This window comes from Schistocerca serialis, chromosome 6, assembly GCF_023864345.2.
Source record: "Schistocerca serialis cubense isolate TAMUIC-IGC-003099 chromosome 6, iqSchSeri2.2, whole genome shotgun sequence".
NCBI classification, from domain to species: domain Eukaryota; kingdom Metazoa; phylum Arthropoda; class Insecta; order Orthoptera; family Acrididae; genus Schistocerca; species Schistocerca serialis.
Genome location: NC_064643.1, coordinates 729,138,417 through 729,158,017, shown reverse-complemented (window position 1 = coordinate 729,158,017; position 19,601 = coordinate 729,138,417). Strand labels below are relative to the sequence as shown.

The 19,601-nt window shown below is 43.4% G+C and overlaps 1 protein-coding gene across 3 annotated transcripts in view; it reads right to left on the bottom strand.

Annotated features, from left to right (window-relative positions):
• LOC126483941 (S1 RNA-binding domain-containing protein 1) overlaps window positions 1-19,601 on the bottom strand; it is a 265,993-nt gene that overhangs the window by 123,347 nt on the left and 123,045 nt on the right. For all 3 annotated transcript variants that reach the window (XM_050107228.1, XM_050107227.1, XM_050107229.1), the window contains 2 exons: window positions 17,279-17,514; window positions 3,095-3,308 (listed from right to left, as the gene is read on the bottom strand). In XM_050107228.1, the coding sequence (XP_049963185.1) occupies window positions 3,095-3,308; window positions 17,279-17,514 (450 nt within the window). The remainder of the gene's footprint in view (window positions 1-3,094; window positions 3,309-17,278; window positions 17,515-19,601) is intronic.

The following is a 19,601-nucleotide window of genomic DNA, read 5'->3' as shown; positions in this document are numbered from 1 at the left end:
CTGCTGGAAGTATCACTTTGCCACGAAGAAAAATGATCCTAATCCTACTCCTAATGATCCGACTCCTCAAGACACCATCCAAATTGAACCCTGCCTGGAACAGTTCCGTCCTCCGTCACAGCGGGACCCACCTCCTCTTCCTCAAAATCACCCTCTCCAAACCTTCCAGGAATTTCTGACTTCCAGCCTTGCATCTCAATCCTTCTTAAAAACCTTAATCCTACACCCAACATCACCACTGCTGAAGCCCAGGCTATCCGTGATCTGAAGGCTGACCGATCCATCGTCATTCTTCCGGCGGACAAGGGTTCCACGACCGTGGTACTTGATCGTCGGGAGTATGTGGCTGAGGGACTGCGTCAGCTTTCAGACAACACCACATACAGAGTTTGCCAAGGTAACCCCATTCCCGATGTCCAGGCGGAGCTTCAAGGAATTCTCAGAACCTTAGGCCCCCTGCAAAACCTTTCACCTGACTCCATCAACCTCCTGACCCCACCGACACCCCGCACCCCTACCTTCTACCTTCTTCCTAAAATCCACAAACCCAATCATCCCGGCCGCCCCATTGTAGCTGGTTACCAAGCCCCCACAGAACGTATCTCCACCTACGTAGATCAACACCTTCAACCCATTACATGCAGTCTCCCATCCTTCATCAAGGACACCAACCACTTCCTTGAACGCCTGGAATCATTACCCAGTCTGTTACCCCCGGAAACCATCCTTGTAACCATTGATGCCACGTCCTTATACACTAATATTCCGCACGTCCAGGGCCTCGCTGCGATGGAGCATTTCCTTTCACGCCGATCACCTGCCACCCTACCTAAAACCTCTTTCCTCATCACCTTAGCCAGCTTCATCCTGACCCACAACTTCTTCACTTTTGAGGGCCAGACATACCAACAATTAAAGGGAACAGCCATGGGCACCAGGATGGCCCCCTCGTACGCCAACCTATTCATGGGTCGCTTAGAGGAAGCCTTCTTGGTTACCCAAGTCTGCCAACCCAAAGTTTGGTACAGATTTATTGATGACATCTTCATGATCTGGACTCACAGTGAAGAAGAACTCCAGAATTTCCTCTCCAACCTCAACTCCTTTGGTTCCATCAGTTTCACCTGGTCCTACTCCAAATCCCATGCCACTTTCCTTGACGTTGACCTCCACCTGTCCAATGGCCAACTTCACACGTCCGTCCACATCAAACCCACCAACAAGCAACAGTACCTCCATTATGACAGCTGCCACCCATTCCACATCAAACGGTCCCTTCCCTACAGCCTGGGTCTTCGTGGCAAACGAATCTGCTCCAGTCCGGAATCCCTGAATCATTACACCAACAACCTGAAAACAGCTTTCGCATCCCGCAACTACCCTCCCGACCTGGTACAGAAGCAAATAACCAGAGCCACTTCCTCGTCCCCTCAAACCCAGAATCCCCCACAGAAGAACCACAAAAGTGCCCCACTTGTGACAGGATACTTTCCGGGACTGGACCAGACTCTGAATGTGGCTCTCCAGCAGGGATACGACTTCCTCAAATCCTGCCCTGAAATGAGATCCATCCTTCATGAAATCCTCCCCACTCCGCCAAGAGTGTCTTTCCGCCGTCCACCTAACCTTCGTAACCTGTTAGTTCATCCCTATGAAATCCCCAAACCACCTTCCCTACCCTCTGGCTCCTATCCTTGTAACCGCCCCCGATGCAAAACCTGTCCCATGCACCCTCCCACCACCACCTACTCCAGTCCTGTAACCCGGAAGGTGTACACGATCAGAGGCAGAGCCACGTGTGAAAGCACCCACGTGATTTACCAACTGACCTGCCTACACTGTGATGCATTCTATGTGGGAATGACCAGCAACAAACTGTCCATTCGCATGAATGGACACAGGCAGACAGTGTTTGTTGGTAATGAGGATCACCCTGTGGCTAAACATGCCTTGGTGCACAGCCAGCACATCTTGGCACAGTGTTACACCGTCCGGGTTATCTGGATACTTCCCACCAACACCAACCTATCCGAACTCCGGAGATGGGAACTTGCCCTTCAGTATATCCTCTCTTCTCGTCATCCGCCAGGCCTCAATCTCCGCTAATTTCAAGTTGCCGCCACTCATACCTCACCTGTCTTTCAACAACTTCTTTGCCTCTACACTTCTGCCTCGACTGACATCTCTGCCCAAACTCTTTGTCTTTAAATATGTCTGCTTGTGTCTGTATGTGTGGATGGATATGTGCGTGTGTGCGAGTGTATACCTGTCCTTTTTTCCCCCTAAGGTAAGTCTTTCCGCTCCCGGGATTGGAATGACTCCTTACCCTCTCCCTTAAAACCCACTTCCTTTCGTCTTCCCCTCTCCTTCCCTCTTTCCTGATGAGGCAACAGTTTGTTGCGAAAGCTTGAATTTTGTGTGTGTGTTTGTGTTTGTTTGTGTGTCTATCGACCTGCCAGCGCTTTTGTTCGGTAAGTCACCTCATCTTTGTTTTTATATATATTTTTTCCCACGTGGAATGTTTCCTTCCATTTATATATATATATATATATATATATATATATATATATATATATATATATATATATATATATATATATATATATATATATATATAGACACACACACACACAAAGATGATGAGACTTACCAAACAAAAGCGCTGGCAGGTATATAGTTATAATAGAGGGAAACGTTCCACGTAGGAAAAATATATCTAAAAATAAAGATGATGTGACTTACCAAATGAAAGTGCTGGCAGGTCGACAGACACACAAACAAACACAAACATACACACAAAATTCAAGCTTTCGCAACAAACTGTTGCCTCATCAGGAAAGAGGGAAGGAGAGGGAAAGACGAAAGGATGTGGGTTTTAAGGGAGAGGGTAAGGAGTCATTCCAATCCCGGGAGCGACGGGTATACACTCGCACACACACGCATATCCATCCACACATATACAGACACAAGCAGACATATATTTATGGAATGTTTCCCTCTATTATATATATATATATATATATATATATATATATATATATATATATATATATATATATAAAAAACAGGCTATGCACCTCAATTTTCACAGTACCTGGTGAGGTTTGATAAACTTCACATTTGCAGAAAAATTGTAGTAATTTTCAAATTTGCTTGCATCTTCTTCTTTCTTCACTTTTCCTTTCTTCTCTTTTTCTTTTTTAACTAAACTTGGTTTACTTCCTTTGCTTCCAACCTTTACAGTTTTTGTAGCAGCCTTTCTCTCTTGTGCTTGTTTGCACTCCAGTTGAATGTACAATGTCTTCTTTCTACAACAAGAAAATTTATTGCATTTATGAAAGTATGTGCCATTCAACGAAAAAAGGTGCTGCAAAAAATACTAAAATATTACAGTAATGCAAATAAACATGGAACTGAATCCTTCACTACACTATTCACTCTCAATTTGCAGTCACAGACCTTTAATAAACCATATATATATTTTATGTAACACTAATTCAATCAAATTGTTTCATAAATGCTACAGACCAATAACCCATCACACTGTTTTACTACATTACAAAACAAACAGCGAGCTTATTCTGTCACACAAGAAACAGCTGTTCTTGTCACAAAGCAGAAAGCTAAAAATGGACGTCTCTAATTACACCAAATAGGAACAACATACTTGCGTGGGGCACTGTTTCAGAGCACTGTGCTGTGAACGCAGCAGAAAACAGTATGTGATTAGGGAAACACAAAACCCACAACAACTGTTATGGCGACCTATTTAATGGTGTACATAACTGTAAATGATGGGTCTGGCTTTATTGTGACCTGGACACATGAATCGCAGATGGATTCTCACTCCATGTGAAAAGATGTAATTTCATGTGAGAAAAGCGTACATTTAGTTTCTGTATATTTAAGAGAGCTGACACGACAATAGCACATTCACAGTTTCATGTAACACTGTCTTACAAACAATGGGAGAGCCATCTGAATGGGTCAATTATGAATGCAATCACTGGAAGGAACACTGAGATGAATACAATGATAAATGTGATATCTTAAGTCAAGCAACAATAATTCAGTGGCACTAGTTAAAACAGGGAGTGTTCACAGTCATGAAGTAACATAGTTTTGATGAAAAAAACAATGCAAAGCTCATTAACACTGAAAATAAGTCAACAAATTACTGGGCAGGTGATCCTCTAAACACTGTGAACATCTTATTTCAGCTTACATTGCAGAACATTTGCTCTAGGTTCTCAGTGTACAGGAAATCATCATAATATTTCTTCTATCTTTCTTCCATCACCAAATGCAATAACATAAATGCTTTTCTTGTATCTTCCCCTTCCTGAAAGCAAACTGATCTTCATCTAGTTGTACAGCTACAACGCCAAAGAGATGTGAGCGACTTGTTCCATGTGTGATGGCATTGACACTTATAAGGCACAAATGGCATCCTGTGGTATAGCCATCCCAGCTGCATTCACCTAGTTCCAAAGTCCATCTGTGGTGGTTGGCATTGGATAACAGCACTGCACCCTTTGTTTCACCATACTCCACACATTTTCAATTGGTGACAAGTCTGGCGAGTCACGACAAAAAGCTGACATTTAGTAACACCAAGAACCACGTGTTCATGCAACAACACGTACTTGTGCATTGTCTTCCTGAAAAATGGTGTCTGGGTTGTTGCGGAGAAAGGGTATGGCTACAGGTCACAGGATGTCATTCACTTAGGTCACACTGGTCACAGTGCTCTGAACACACACAAAGTGTCATTTGTGGTCTCGAGTTGGGGCTGAATGTCTTGTGCAAAAGCAGTCACTGTGATGGCCTTCCCCTCTCTGTGGCGAACCAAAATGCGGCCATCATTTTCAAACAAACAGAAGCTGGATTCATCTGAAAACACTACCTGATGCCATGCCTGTCCCCAGTGACATCGGTCCATACGCTATTGCCATCTAGCATTATTCTGCACGCACATTTATCAAAGGATGGTGCAGAAGTGGACGAAGCGCACATACCCATGTCATAATAAGTGGCAACAGACTGTCACCCCTGACAGTGTACGATGTGTCACATTGTTCCACCGTTGCGCCAGAGCTGAGGAGGATGCAAATCTGTCCTGCAATGCCATTTAGATGACGTGTTCGATCTTCTCGGGTGGTAGTCTGGGTGGTGCGAGCTTCTATGAACCATCCTGCACACATTCATTGCACTGCCAAAACACTTCGTCCCACACGAGCAGCAATTTCCCTTATGAATGCATCACATTCTCTCATGCCAATAATGTGCCCTCTTTTAAATTGACTGATATGGTGGTACAGTTTGAGGATACATCTGTGAGGCATCCAGCACGTCCGCTCAAGTCACACTGTTCCACAACCTTTGGTTTATAGTGGCAATGATGGCCGCAGTGACACTTTAATGGTAGATAGTGTTGCACTGTGATATCGATGCTGACCTTGATCCTGAGGGCCAACGTGGTTCAATTGCTTCTACAGAACATACTAATGTGAATGACATGTGAAAATGACCGTCCTACCTCTAGTCATTCAATGTGTTCCATTTTTTTCTGAACATGAATGTGTGTTTGCCTCTACCCTTTTTTCCATTAACACTAACTAAGGTGATTGCCACCTTGGCTTTTAATTCTGACTAATGTGGTCTCCGCTGCATTTTTAAGTTAATCTGATGAGCTAAGAGCATTAAATGTGTTATTATTAATAAATATAATTTACACTGAGGTGAAAATAGTCATGAGATACCTCCTAATATTGTGTCAAATCTCCTTTTGCCCAGCATAGTGCAGCAACTTGATGTGGCACTGACTCAACAAGTCGTTGCAAGTCCCCTGCAGAAATATTGAGTCACACTTTTTCTATAGCCACCCATAAATGCGTAAGTGTTGCCAGTCCAGACTTAGTGCACAAACTGACCTCTTGATTATGTTCCCTAAATGTCTGATGGGATTCATGTCAGGCAATGTGGGTTGCCAAATCATTTGCTTGGAATGTCCATAATGTTTTTCAAACCAATCACGAACAAGTGCCACCTGGTGACATATTTGGGAAAATGTCCATGAATGGCTGCAAATGGTCTCCAAGTAACTGAACAAAATCATTTCCAGTCAATGATCGGTTCAGCTGGACCAGAGGACCCAGTCCACTGCATGTAAATACAACCCACACCATTACAGAGCCACCATAACTTGCACAGTGCCTTGTTGACAACTTGGATCCATGGTGTCATGGGGTCTGTGCCACACTCTGAGCCTACTATCAGCTCTTCCGAACTGAAATCAGAACAGTCTCGTATGACCAGGCCATTATTTCCCAGTCGTCTAAGGTCCAAACAATATGGTCATGAGATCAGAAGAGATGCTGCAGGTTATGTCCTGCTGTTAGCAAATGCACTCGTATCAGTCGTCTGCTGCCACAGCCCACTAATACCAAATTTTGCCATATGTCCTAACGAACAGTTTGTCGTATCCCTCACACTGATTTCTGCAGTTATTTCACGCAGAGTTGCTTGTCCACTGATAACTCTGTGCAAATGTCGCTGGTCTTGGTCATTAAGTGAAAGCCATTGGCCACTGTTGTCTATGGTGAGGAGTAATACCTGAAAATTGGTATTCTCAACACACTCCCGACACTGTGTATCTCGGAATATTGAATTCCCTACTGATTTTCAAAATGAAATTTCCTGCAAGTCTAACTCCATCTATCATTCCATGTTCAAAGTCTGTTAATTCCAGTCGTGTGGCCATAATCACGTCGGAAGCCTTTTCACATGCACCTGAGTACAAACTACAGCTCTGCCAATGCACAGCCCTTTTATACCTTGTGCATGTGATATTGTCACTATCTGCATATCACCATCCCAAGACTTTTGTTATCACATTGTATTTCAAATGATCTATTGCAAACATTCTTGTGCTAGTAATAACCAAATACAGACTACAATCTAGTGAAATAATAGATTATAGATTACAGGACCACCTAATGTATGGGCAAGAAACTATGCTCCAGTGGAATGTTAGCACTAGCATTCACAAGTGTCATCAGGCTTTGGTAGAATTCCAGGAAAGTCGCCAGGCTTAATTCATTATGTACAGTGTGATGTGTTAGGATGGACGCTGAGTTGCTTTAAAGGGGTTGTGTGCAGTTACAAGTAAACAACATTGTGTGGCATGCAAAGAGCAATGAACTGGTGCTTACACCATTCATTACAGTGGCAACTAGTGACCATGAGAAGGAATAGTTTTGAAGTACATGGAATGTGAAATCCTCCAACAGCATGTCGGTGATCAAAACCAGGAGAAAACTTGGTAAAGGAATGGAGAAAGGAGAGGGAGAGATGTTCCCATTAGAATGGCAGCAATTAGCAGGCAGAGATCATGAAATAAGCCAATCGTGATGGTGTTAACCAAAGCCCTGGTCCAAGTGAAGAATGGCAGGGAAAATGAAATTCTTATATTGACAGGGAAAATAAATTTGGAGGATATTATCATGGACTGGAGGAGTCTTGCCAGGCACCACCTGTTTGCGTAACTCCTTCCAAATCCCTCACAAAAATGTTAATCTAGCATTACATCAGATCTGATGCCTTAGACCTAGAGATTATAATAAGTGTACACAATCTCATGGTCAAGAGTTACAATTACATTCTTTTTTCTCAAACCACTTGTACCTCAAGTACATTCATTGTTTCTTTCTTATCCCAGTCTATCACTATGGTTTTTTCATCCCGCACCCTCTAATCAAATCCAAAGCCAGTCCATCAATTAGTAACACAACTGCTTCAAAGATGTATTAAAACTTGTTTCTACAATTCCTTCTTCTTCTCCTCCTCCTCATTCTAAATGTTGCCTTTAACTGTACTATCTATATTTTGATGTCTCGACTAGAGGCTATCAATTCATCATAGTTTCCCAGAAAAAGCTGTAACCTGTGAACGTATGTCTATATATCACAGACAACTCCTACTCCATCATAGGGCCACCTAGGAAAGCAGCCATGTGATCTACCAACTTAGCTGCAACCACTGTGAGACATTCTAAGTGGGTGTGATCACTAACAAGCTGTCTGTCTGCATGAACGGCCACTGCCGAAATATGGCCAAGAGGGTGCTGGACAACCATGTTGCTGAATGTGCCACCCAAGAAGATATGTTTCACTTTAACGACTACCTCACAGCCTATGCCATCTGGATTCTTTCCACCAGTACTAGGTTTTCTGAATTGCGCACGTGGGAACTCTCCTTGCAATCTTCAACCTTCACTACTCCCTGTCCTCCAACTACCTTTCCCTTTCCCTGTTCCCGGTCCAGTACTACACATGCTCTCTATCCTGTCAACACATTTGCATAGTCCTAGAGAGAGAGAGAGAGAGAGAGAGAGAGAGAGAGAGAGAGAGAGAGAGAGAAGAGAGAGAAAGAGAGAATTATCCCATCCTGGACTTTCAGCTGCAAGGAATTCCATATTTTGAGAGGTAATAGTATGGACCAAACACGAAAAAAATATACAGTAAACATGGGAGTCTAAAATGCATAGGTTCAGGGCTATGAGCACCTCCCCATCTTTGCTACTGTGAAACAAATCTCTTATACTGCAAGCTCTTTGCTATCACGAATGCCCCACTGAATGCAGTAAACAAATGGGAGCATATTCCTCTATTACAATCCTTGGATACAACATGCAGTAAATACCTGTTAGTGTTATTACTGTAAATTGTATTCACAGGTTTGTTAAGTGCAGTGCATACATCAGTTCAAATTGGATCAGTTTGTGTTTTGTAAGTTCATGAAATACTTTTCTTGTAGATTTATATTTGCACTTATCAGGATAATGGAAGCCTGTGATTACACAGGGGATGTGATCTTCTGTTACGGTTTGGCAAATGAAAGCAACTGTCCAGTACATGTCCTGTAAGCTGAAAAATATCCAGGGTACCATGTGAACAGTTATTCAGCCGTCTTTTCCAGTAACTAGCAGACTCTGGCTCACTAATTCCAGCAATGGCAGATCACAGCAGACCTCACACTGTTTGTACTTCTATTGTGCAGTAGCAAATATTAGAAGTGGACAAAGATCTCTGGAACTAGTGCACGTAGAATTTCAGCATTTATCCGAGTTAGTCATTGTTTAATCTGTGCAATACTGCATGAACAGTTAGTATACCCATAACATAAATGGCATGTCAAAACCCTTCGGCCACAAATTCAGCCTTCCTGAATGTAGTGCTGTGAATGGCTGCTGAAAATATGTGGTAAAAATCCACTTTTCACACCAAAGATATTGTTCACAGACAAAGCTAATTTCAGGTAAAATGGGATTGTCAATTTTTTTTATCAATATGTGTGGGCTGTTGCGTATCCACATGCAGTTGAAGAAGCAAGGCATCAATGCACATTTTCAATTAATGTAAGGGCAAGTTACTGGCAATAGATTAATAGGACCTTATACACTACCAAACAGGTTGACTGGTGCGAAGTATCGTCAGTTCCTATCAACCCCCCCCCCCCCCCCCCCACACACACAAAGTAGTGAAGAGGTGAAGAGGAACAAATCCTCACGGCTCTTAAGGTAGGCATTTTACAGCTCATGTTTAGCCAATTTTTTTTTCCTTGTTTTGGTCCATACTACCACCTACCAAAATATGGAATACTTTTTTTTTTTTAACACACCATGTATGCATACAAAATAAAGAGCTCCTTACCACACAGATGTGAAAAAAATTCTGTTTTTAGTAAATGAACATTTTACATGCATCTACCAAATGTGTTTCACCTGATCATGCTGGTCATCTTTGGGTGTCTTCATTCAGGGTGCATATGCTGAGGTTTTATACATCGGCATAGAATTCCCTGTCTCTTTACAAAATGAGCAGGAAAAAGCAACATGTTTTGGAAAGATCTTTGATATGCAGCAACATGTGCAATGCATATTTTCTTATTACAAAAGTATAAATACAAATTCCACCAAACACAACACACAAGTTTGTCACGTGATCTTGCCAGACAATGACAGCAGATATCACTGTTAAGTAAAGCAAACACAAAAATTGGAAAAATTACGGGTTTAAATTGATATCAATACAGTACAGCTACAAGCAAAGCTAAGCTTTCACATGCTACACAGAGTACGCGAAAGAACTTGCCCCCCTTCTAACAGCTGTGTACCGCAATTCTCTAGAGGAACGGAAGGTTCCAAATGATTGGAAAAGAGCACAGGTAGTCCCAGTCTTCAAGAAGGGTCGTCGAGCAGATGCGTAAAACTATAGACCTATATCTCTGACGTCGATCTGTTGTAGAATTTTAGAACATGTTTTTTGCTCGAGTATCATGTCGTTTTTGGAAACCCAGAATCTACTATATAGGAATCACCATGGATTCCGGAAACAGAGATCGTGTGAGACCCAACTCGCTTTATTTGTTCATGAGACCCAGAAAATATTAAATACAGGCTCCCAGGTAGATGCTATTTTTCTTGACTTCCGGAAGGCGTTCGATACAATTCCACACTGTCGCCTGATAAACAAAGTAAGAGCCTACGGAATATCAGACCAGCTGTGTGGCTGGATTGAAGAGTTTTTAGCAAATAGAACACAGCATGTTGTTATCAATGGAGAGACGTCTACAGACGTTAAAGTAACCTCTGGCGTGCCACAGGGGAGTGTTATGGGACCATTGCTTTTCACAATATATATAAATGACCTAGTAGATAGTGTCGCAAGTTCCATGCGGTTTTTCACGGATGATGCTGTAGTATACAGAGAAGTTGCAGCATTAGAAAATTGTAGCGAAATGCAGGAAGATCTGCAGCGGATAGGCACTTGGTGCAGGGAGTGGCAACTGACCCTTAACATAGACAAATGTAATGTATTGCGAATACATAGAAAGAAGGATCCTTTATTGTATGATTATATGATAGCGGAACAAACTCTGGTAGCAGTTACTTCTGTAAAATATCTGAGAGTATGCGTGCGGAACGATTTGAAGTGGAATGATCATATAAAATTAATTGTTGGTAAGGCGGGTACCAGGTTGAGATTCATTGGGAGAGTCCTTAGAAAATGTAGTCCATCAACAAAGGAGGTGGCTTACAAAACACTCGTTCGACCTATACTTGAGTATTGCTCATCAGTGTGGGATCCGTACCAGACCGGGTTGACGGAGGAGATAGAGAAGATCCAAAGAAGAGCGGCGCGTTTCGTCACAGGGTTATTTGGTAACCGTGATAGCGTTACGGAGATGTTTAACAAGCTCAAGTGGCAGACTCTGCAAGAGAGGCACTCTGCATCGCGGTGTAGCTTGCTCGTCAGGTTTCAAGAGGGTGTGTTTCTGGATGAGGTATCGAATATATTGCTTCCCCATACTTATACCTCCCGAGGAGATCACGAATGTAAAATTAGAGAGATTAGAGTGCGCACGGAGGCTTTCAGACAGTCGTTCTTCCCGTGAACCATACGCGACTGGAACAGGAAAGGGAGGTAATGACAGTGGCACGTAAAGTGCCCTCCGCCACACACCGTTGGGTGGCTTGCGGAGTATAAATGTAGATGTACACTGATCAGCCAAAACATTATGACCACTGCTCACAGTGATGTTGGATGCCACTGGTGACATTGTGGGCACATGATGCAGTAACAAAAGTATGTAAGTTGAGCAGACACAGACGGGGGATCACCCTGGCAAAGATATGGGCTGCAAATGGGGAAATCCATTGAGTGAAGTGACTCTGACATAGTGCAGATTATTGTTACGCACAGCAAGTAACCAATTCTCTTGAAAATGGTGAAGCTGGTCGAATGTTCGCATTCTACTGTCATGAGCATCTATGGAAAAAGACAGAACAGTGAAACTAGCACTAGGGGCTAAATGGTTGGACATCCACAACTCTTCACAGAACATGCAGTTCGGAGGCTTGTCAGTTCTGTGGAGTATGATAGATGGTGATATGTGTGTCCACATGTTGACCCAATGAAATCATCAGCTACAACTGCAGTAGGCACGGGATCACCGGGATTCGACCATCGATCAACGGAAATGTATTAGCTCTTCAGATGACTCACATTTTTGCTATAGTAGGCCGATGGTCATCTCCACAAACACCATCAACAGGTGGATGGCTGCTCGAAACATGCAGCATGCCACAGACGCAGGCTGGTGGGAGCCTTATTAATTCTATGGGAGATATTCTCCTGCATTCTCCTGTGCTTGCACAGGACCTGTAGCAGTAACCGAAGACACCATGGCAGCTGTGAACCACATGCATCCATTCATGCTTGATGTCTTTCACGACATCGATGTCATCTTTCAGTGGTACAATTATCCATGTCTTGGAGCCAGAACAGTGTTTTGAGGAGCACTGTAGTAAACTCACATTGATGTCTCGGTGATCACATTCGCCAGATGTAAATCCTATGGAACCCACCTGGGTCTCTATCACGGGCCCTCATCGGATATGCAAATCAACAGCTCATTATTTACAGGAATTTCATGATCTGTGTGTAGACATCTAATCCCAGATACCTCTGCAAACTTACCAACAAACTGTTGGATCCCTGATATGCAAAATTATTTACGTATTTCATTCTAAAGGCAGACGAAGAAGCTATTAAGCAGGTAGTCATAATGTTTTGGCTCATCAGTGTAATATTGGTGCTTTCTTGCATGTGTTACCCTATAAATTCCAAAAAGGTGGGAATTTTTGCGAGATGGTATCTGGATAAACTGAAGGACCCAAAGGCTGTAGAGAGTTTCAGAGAGAGCATTATGGAACGATTCACAAGAATGAGGGAAAGAAATACAGTAGAAGAAGAATGGGTAGCTTTGAAAGATGAAATTCTAAAGGCAGCAGAGGATCAAGTAGACAAAAAGACGAGGGTTAGTAGAAATCCTTGGGTAACAGAAGAGATATTAAATTTAACTGAGGAAAGGAGAAAATATAAAAATGTAGTAAATGAAGCAGGCAAAAAGGAATACAAACATCTCAAAAATGAGATCGACAGGAGGTGCAAAATGGCTAAACAGGGATAGCTAGAGGACAAATATACGGATGTAGAGGCATATATCACTAGGGGTAACATAGATACTGCCTACAGGAAAATTAAAGAGACCTTTGGAGAAAAGAGAACCACCTGTATGAATATCAAGAGCTCAGATGGAAACCCAGTTCCAAGCAAAGAAGGGAAAGCAGAAAAGTGGAAGGAGTATACAGATAGTCTACACAGGGCGATGTACTTGAGGACAATATTATGGAAATGGAAGAGGATGTAGATGAAGATGAAATTAGAGACATGATACTGCGTGAAGAATTTGACAGAGCACTGAAAGACCTAAGTCAAAACAAGGTCCTAGGAGTAGACAACATTCCATTAGAACTACTGATAGCCTCAGGAGAGCCAGCCCTGACAAAACTCTACCATCTGGTGAGCAAGATGTATGAGACAGGTGAAATACCCTCAAATTTCAAGAAGAATATAATTATTCCACTCACAAAGAAAGCAAGTGTTGACAGGTGTGACAATTACTGAACTATCAGCTTAATGAGTCACGGCTGCAAAATTCTTTAAAGACGATACAGATGAATGGAAAAACTGCTAGAAGCCGACCTAGGGAAGGATCAGTCTGGATTCTGTAGAAATGTTGGAACACATGAGGCAATACTGACCCTATGACGTATCTTAGAAGATAGGTTAAGGAAAGGTAAAATTATGTTAGTAGCACTGGTACACTTAGACAAGGCATTTGACAATGTTGATTGGAATAATCTCTTTCAAATTCTGAAGGTAGCAGGGATCAAATACAGGGAGTGAAAGGCTACTTACAATTTGTACAGAAACTAGATGCCAGTTATAAGAGTCGAGGGGCATGACAGGGAAGCAATGGTTGGGAAGGGAGTGAGACAGGGCTGTAGCCTACCTCCGATGTTATTCAATCTGTATATTGAGCAAGCAGTAAAGGAAACAAAAGAAAAATCTGAAGTAGGAATTAAAATCCATAGTGAAGAAATAAAAACTTTGAGGTTTGCCAATGACACTGTAATTCTGCCAGACAGCAAAGGACCTGGAAGAGCAGTTGAACGGAATAGACGGTGTACGGAAAGGAGGATATAAGATGAACATCAACAAAAGCAAAACGAGGATAATGGAATGTCATCTAATTAAATCAGGTGATGCCAAGGGAATTAGATTAGGAAATGAGACACTTAAAGTAGTAAAGGAGTTTTGCTATTTGGGGAGCAAAATAACTGATGATGGTCGAAGTAGAGAGGATATCAAATGTAGACTGGCAATGGCAAGGAAAACATTTCTGAAGAAGAGAAATTTGTTAACATCGAGTATTGATTTAAGTGTCAGGAAGTCTTTTCTGAAAGTATTTGTATGGAGTGTAGCCATGTATGGAAGTGAAACATGCATGATAAATAGTTTAGACAAGAAGGGAATATAAGCTTTTGAAATGTGGTGCTACAGAAGAATGCTGAAGATTAGATGGGTAGATCACGTAACTGATGAGGAGGAACTGAATAGAATTGGAGAGAAGAGAAGTTTGTGTCACAACTTGACTAGAAGAAGGGATCAGTTGGTAGGACATGTTCTGAGGCATCAAGGGATCACCAATTTAGTACTAGAGGGCAACATGGAGGGTAAAAATCGTAGAGGGAGACCAAGAGATGAAGACACTAAGCAGATTCAGAAGGATGTAGGTTGCAATAGTTACTTGGAGATGAAGAAGCTTCGGCAGGATAGAGCAACATAGAGGGCTGCACCAAACCAATCTCTGGACTGAAGACCACAACCACAACATACCCTTAGAGATACATCATACACAAATGCGCCAGTAAAATTTTAAAGAATGGCACAAATGGCTGGTCTTCTGCACCTGAAATTTTTCTATGTGGCTCGCAACACATTAAGTGTAGAATGAGTCAAATGATTTGTAATTTAAGAAATTCATCTCACAAATAACATAATTAATCTTGACTAAAAGGAAATTTACTTTGAAAGTAAAGCTTCTCAAGCCACCATTCGCAATATTTTCCCATGACCTGTTAAAAATAGGTTCTTTTGAACAGTTGCCAGAGAACGCCAGAAAACAGTAATTACTGCGCATGTGCAGCTGCAATGACATAGAATTTCCATGCTTGGTGTTTACTCATATGCCTTTGTTGCATTTCTATTTACAATTCTGTGCTTGGTGGGGCATCATGTGACCATGTGCTGCAGTGCAGCATGTTGTTCGGAGGGCATTTATGGATTTATTGTACTGAGGACAATTGTTTCATCATATCCTATCCAGAAAAAGTATGCAAAATAACAAAGCAGTCCTTGGCATAATATTCATTTGAAAACTCAAAATATCCTAATATTTTGCATGCGGTGACTTTCACATAAGATTTTTTCATCAGTACTCTGAAATACTGTCAGCTAGCATTTTGTTTCCACACAATACAGCAAAAAGCTAGTAAGAAGGAATACACATTTCTTGCAAAAATAAAAACAAAAAAACAATTGTTTGCATACAGCCAATTGAGGTAACTTTATACCACTTTTTTCCATTTGTTGAAAGCAGTGTAAACAAGATAATGTTAAACATCACAACAGACATTGTAACATTTTACATTTATAGTTATTGATTGCTTGGGAAGGTGAAAATGTACACTAACTATGCTCTATTAGAGTAAAATCTTATTTTAATACTGGTACAAAGTTACACTGTCATTTAGGATAACTTTAAACCAGTCTTAAACATAGAAATTGTCTTATATTTAATGCTCTGGATTAATTTTGATTATGCCAGGAGGAAATTGGGGGTTAATAAGAAGCAAAAACAAACAATGTTACATTCAGTATTGCAGGTTTATTTTGAAGTATCACGATATTTGATAGACCTGGCATTGTTTAACTTAAATCACTGTCGCCATCATCACAAGTGTGAAAGTTTGTAATATAGTGGAAATACAACTGAAATATTAATTAGAAACCACAAAAGTAATAAAACTGTTACTTTTAGTACATAATAATGTAAGTAAGTGGATCAGCAACCATTGGAAACAAAAGAACTAAACAGTACAAAGATATCCTGACTGGTAAAAAGTTACCCTGATTGATTTTTGTCAAAACAACAGACAATGTTTTTTTGTGATTTTTCAAATGGTATAAAAAAAAATTAACAAGGTTATCTTTGAAGCCAAGAAATGTGTAACTAGCAGTTTATATTCTACTGCAGGAGTAAATACAAAGCCTTGTGGAGAGTTCCAATGATAAAACATGGTATGCTACCAGTCTAAAATTTACCGAAGAATGGCATTCTGTAAACTTAAGATGCAAACAATACACTTTAAGAAATAACATCAAACTTAGAAGCTGTAGCACACATGTGTTGAAACATGTCTAGTGATCAAAAAACATTACGTTTCATAGGAGGCAGATCTGTAAAATTCTGCTAAAGCTGTCAGTATATCGGAAACAAAACGTTTTATTCAATACTACTGACCAAATTTGCCTGCTTATTTGTCTTCAAGTGAACTTCTCAATATGTTCATACATATATATCATTAACAGATCTTATATTACGTCAGAAAAGAAACGAGATCAGAACACTCCAAGAGCACCGTATTTTCATAAACCATACTAAATTGCATAATTTGGCTTAAAGTGCGCATTCATACATCCAAATTCACCAGAAGTAGGTTGCTAAATGGTACTGAGCTTTTAAGTGTGGTTTTCGGAATGTAGATTTTCCTGGAGTACCAGTAATGTATTATTTCATATTTGGTTCTTTATGATAGCATTACGCCATAGGTGCCGAAAAAGTGCACTTGAAGTTCAGCAAACAGCTGAAACAAGCCAGCAGAGTGAAGTGAAACACTTTTGTTTCAAATAAATTGGCTACCTCTGTGGAAAATATTAATAAAAGCCAAATTCCTTTTGCAAGCCAACAAAAATAACTTCATTGTTCTGCAACACGGAAAAAATTCTGGGGTTTTTTCTAGTGTGTATAACCCCTGTCACTTTAATGTCCTTACCAATTAATTTGCCCAGCATGAATGGGCAAAACATCTTTGATAGGCACCAACAAAACATTCAGTTGCAGAAGATCGGATCTTTTATTATTTATATGGTAAAGCATTACTTAAGTAGCACATGAAAAAAAAATGGCTGCCAATACTGACAAAAGAAAACAAAATAGTTTTTTGTAACAAAAAATATAATCAGAAAACAGTAGAAAGTTATCTAACATATGAAAATATATACATTTTTTCGGTAATTGTACTCACAATTCTCTAACAAAGTCGATAAGGGCCTCATCCTTCGAAATTGCATCAGCTATTATATGCTGACAACCAGTAATCACTTCCTGAATGGTTGATCGTCCTTTTACTCCTGGCTGTACCAAGTTACTGCAAACTATTTCTCCCTCTCCATTTAATATGGCCATTGCCGGAGCCTCCAAACCAAGCTTACGAGCTCGGTCTGCCAAAGTCCCTGTGCCACCTGTCTTGTATGGAGCATACTGTTAACAGAATCACAAGCAATATAATTATTGAAATATATTTTGTGATGTTCCTTTACATATGAAATTGCTCAAAGTAATTTTGCAGGTTCATGCTTTCCAAGCTCTTGATGAAGGGGGCCAGAACAGAAAGGAACCAACAGCTGGGAAACAAGAATGAGGCAAGTTGGAAGGAGGAATGAGGTAGCTCGACAGGGGATAGAGGGAAAGTGATAGACACAGAGAGGCAGGGAGGGGCAAGGAAAGGGGAGGGGGACAAGGAGAGGGTGAGGGTGAGAGGGACAGGGTGAGGAGGAGAGGGACAGGGTGAGGGTGAGAGGGACAGGGTGAGGAGGACAGGGTGAGGGTGAGGAGGAGAGGGTGAGGGTGAGGAGGAGAGGGTGAGGAGGAGAGGGTGAGGGTGAGGAGGAGAGGGTGAGGAGGAGGAGAGGGTGAGGAGGAGAGGGTGAGGAGGAGGAGAGGGTGAGGAGGAGAGGGTGAGGGTGAGGGTGAGGAGGAGAGGGTGGGGGTGAGGAGGAGAGGGTGAGGGTGAGGAGGAGAGGGTGAGGGTGAGGAGGAGAGGGTGAGGGTGAGGAGGAGAGGGTGAGGGTGAGGAGGAGAGGGTGGGGGTGAGGAAGAGAGGGTGAGGAGGAGAGGGTGAGGGTGAGGAGGAGAGGGTGAGGGTGAGGAGGAGAGGGTGAGGGTGAGGAGGAGAGGGTGAGGGTGGGGAGGAGAGGGTGAGGGTGAGGAGGAGAGGGTGAGGGTGAGGAGGAGAGGGTGAGGGTGAGGAGGAGAGGGTGAGGAGGAGAGGGCGAGGAGGAGAGGGTGAGGGTGAGGAGGAGAGGGTGAGGAGGAGAGGGTGAGGGTGAAGGTGAGGAGGAGAGGGTGAGGAGGAGAGGGTGAGAGTGAGGAGGAGAGGGTGTGGAGGAGAGGAAGAGGGTGAGGAGGAGAGGGTGAGGGTGAGGAGGAGAGGGTGTGGAGGAGAGGGTGTGGAGGAGAGGGTGAGGAGGAGAGGGTAGGGTGAGGAGGAGAGGGTGAGGGTGAGGGTGAGGAGGAGAGGGTGAGGGTGAGGAGGAGAGGGTGAGGGTGAGGAGGAGAGAGTGAGGGTGAGAAAGAGAGGGTGAGGAGGAGAGAGTGAGGGTGAGAAGAGAGGGTGAGGAGGAGAGGGTGGGGGTGAGGAGGAGGGTGAGGGTGAGGAGGAGAGGGTGAGGGTGAGGAGGAGAGGGTGAGGGTGAGGAGGAGAGGGTGAGGGTGAGGAGGAGAGGGTGAGGGTGAGGAGGAGAGGGTGAGGGTGAGGAGGAGAGGGTGAGGGTGAGGAGGAGAGGGTGAGGGTGAGGAGGAGAGGGTGAGGGTGAGGAGGAGAGGGTGAGGAGGAGAGGGTGAGGAGGTGAGGGTGAGGAGGAGAGGGTGAGGGTGAGGAGGAGAGGGTGAGGGTGTGGGGAGAGGGTGAGGGTGAGAGGGTGAGGAGGAGAGGGTGAGGGGAGAGGGTGAGGTGGAGGGTGTGGTGGAGAGGGTGAGGGGAGAGGGTGAGGAGGTGAGGGTGAGGGTGTGGAGGGGAGGGTGAGGGTGAGGGTGGTGTGGGTGAGGGGTGAGGTGGAGAGGGTGAGGGTGGGAGGTGTGGGTGAGGTGGTGGGGTGAGGGGGTGGGTGTGGGGGTGGGAGGTGTGGGGGTGGGTGGGTGGTGGGTGTGGGGGTGGGGGTGGGTGTGGGTGTGGTGGGTGGGTGTGGGTGAGGGTGAGGAGGAGTGGGTGAGGGTGGAGGGTGAGGGTGTGGAGGTGGGGTGGGTGGTGAGGGTGAGGGTGAGGTGGTGTGGGGTGGGTGAGGGTGAGGGGTGAGGAGGTGAGGGTGGGGTGAGGGGAGAGGGTGAGGGGGGTGAGGGTGGGTGAGGGTGAGGGTGGGGTGGGTGGGAGGGTGGGGTGAGGGGAGGGTGTGGGTGAGGTGGAGGGGTGAGGGTGTGGTGGGGTGGGGTGTGGTGGGGGGTGTGGGGGTGTGGTGGAGTGGGGTGAGGGGTGAGGTGGAGGAGGGTGAGGGTGGAGGAGAGGGTGAGGGTGGAGGAGGGTGAGGGTGAGGGGTGAGGGTGAGGGAGGAGAGGTGAGGGTGAGGGTGAGG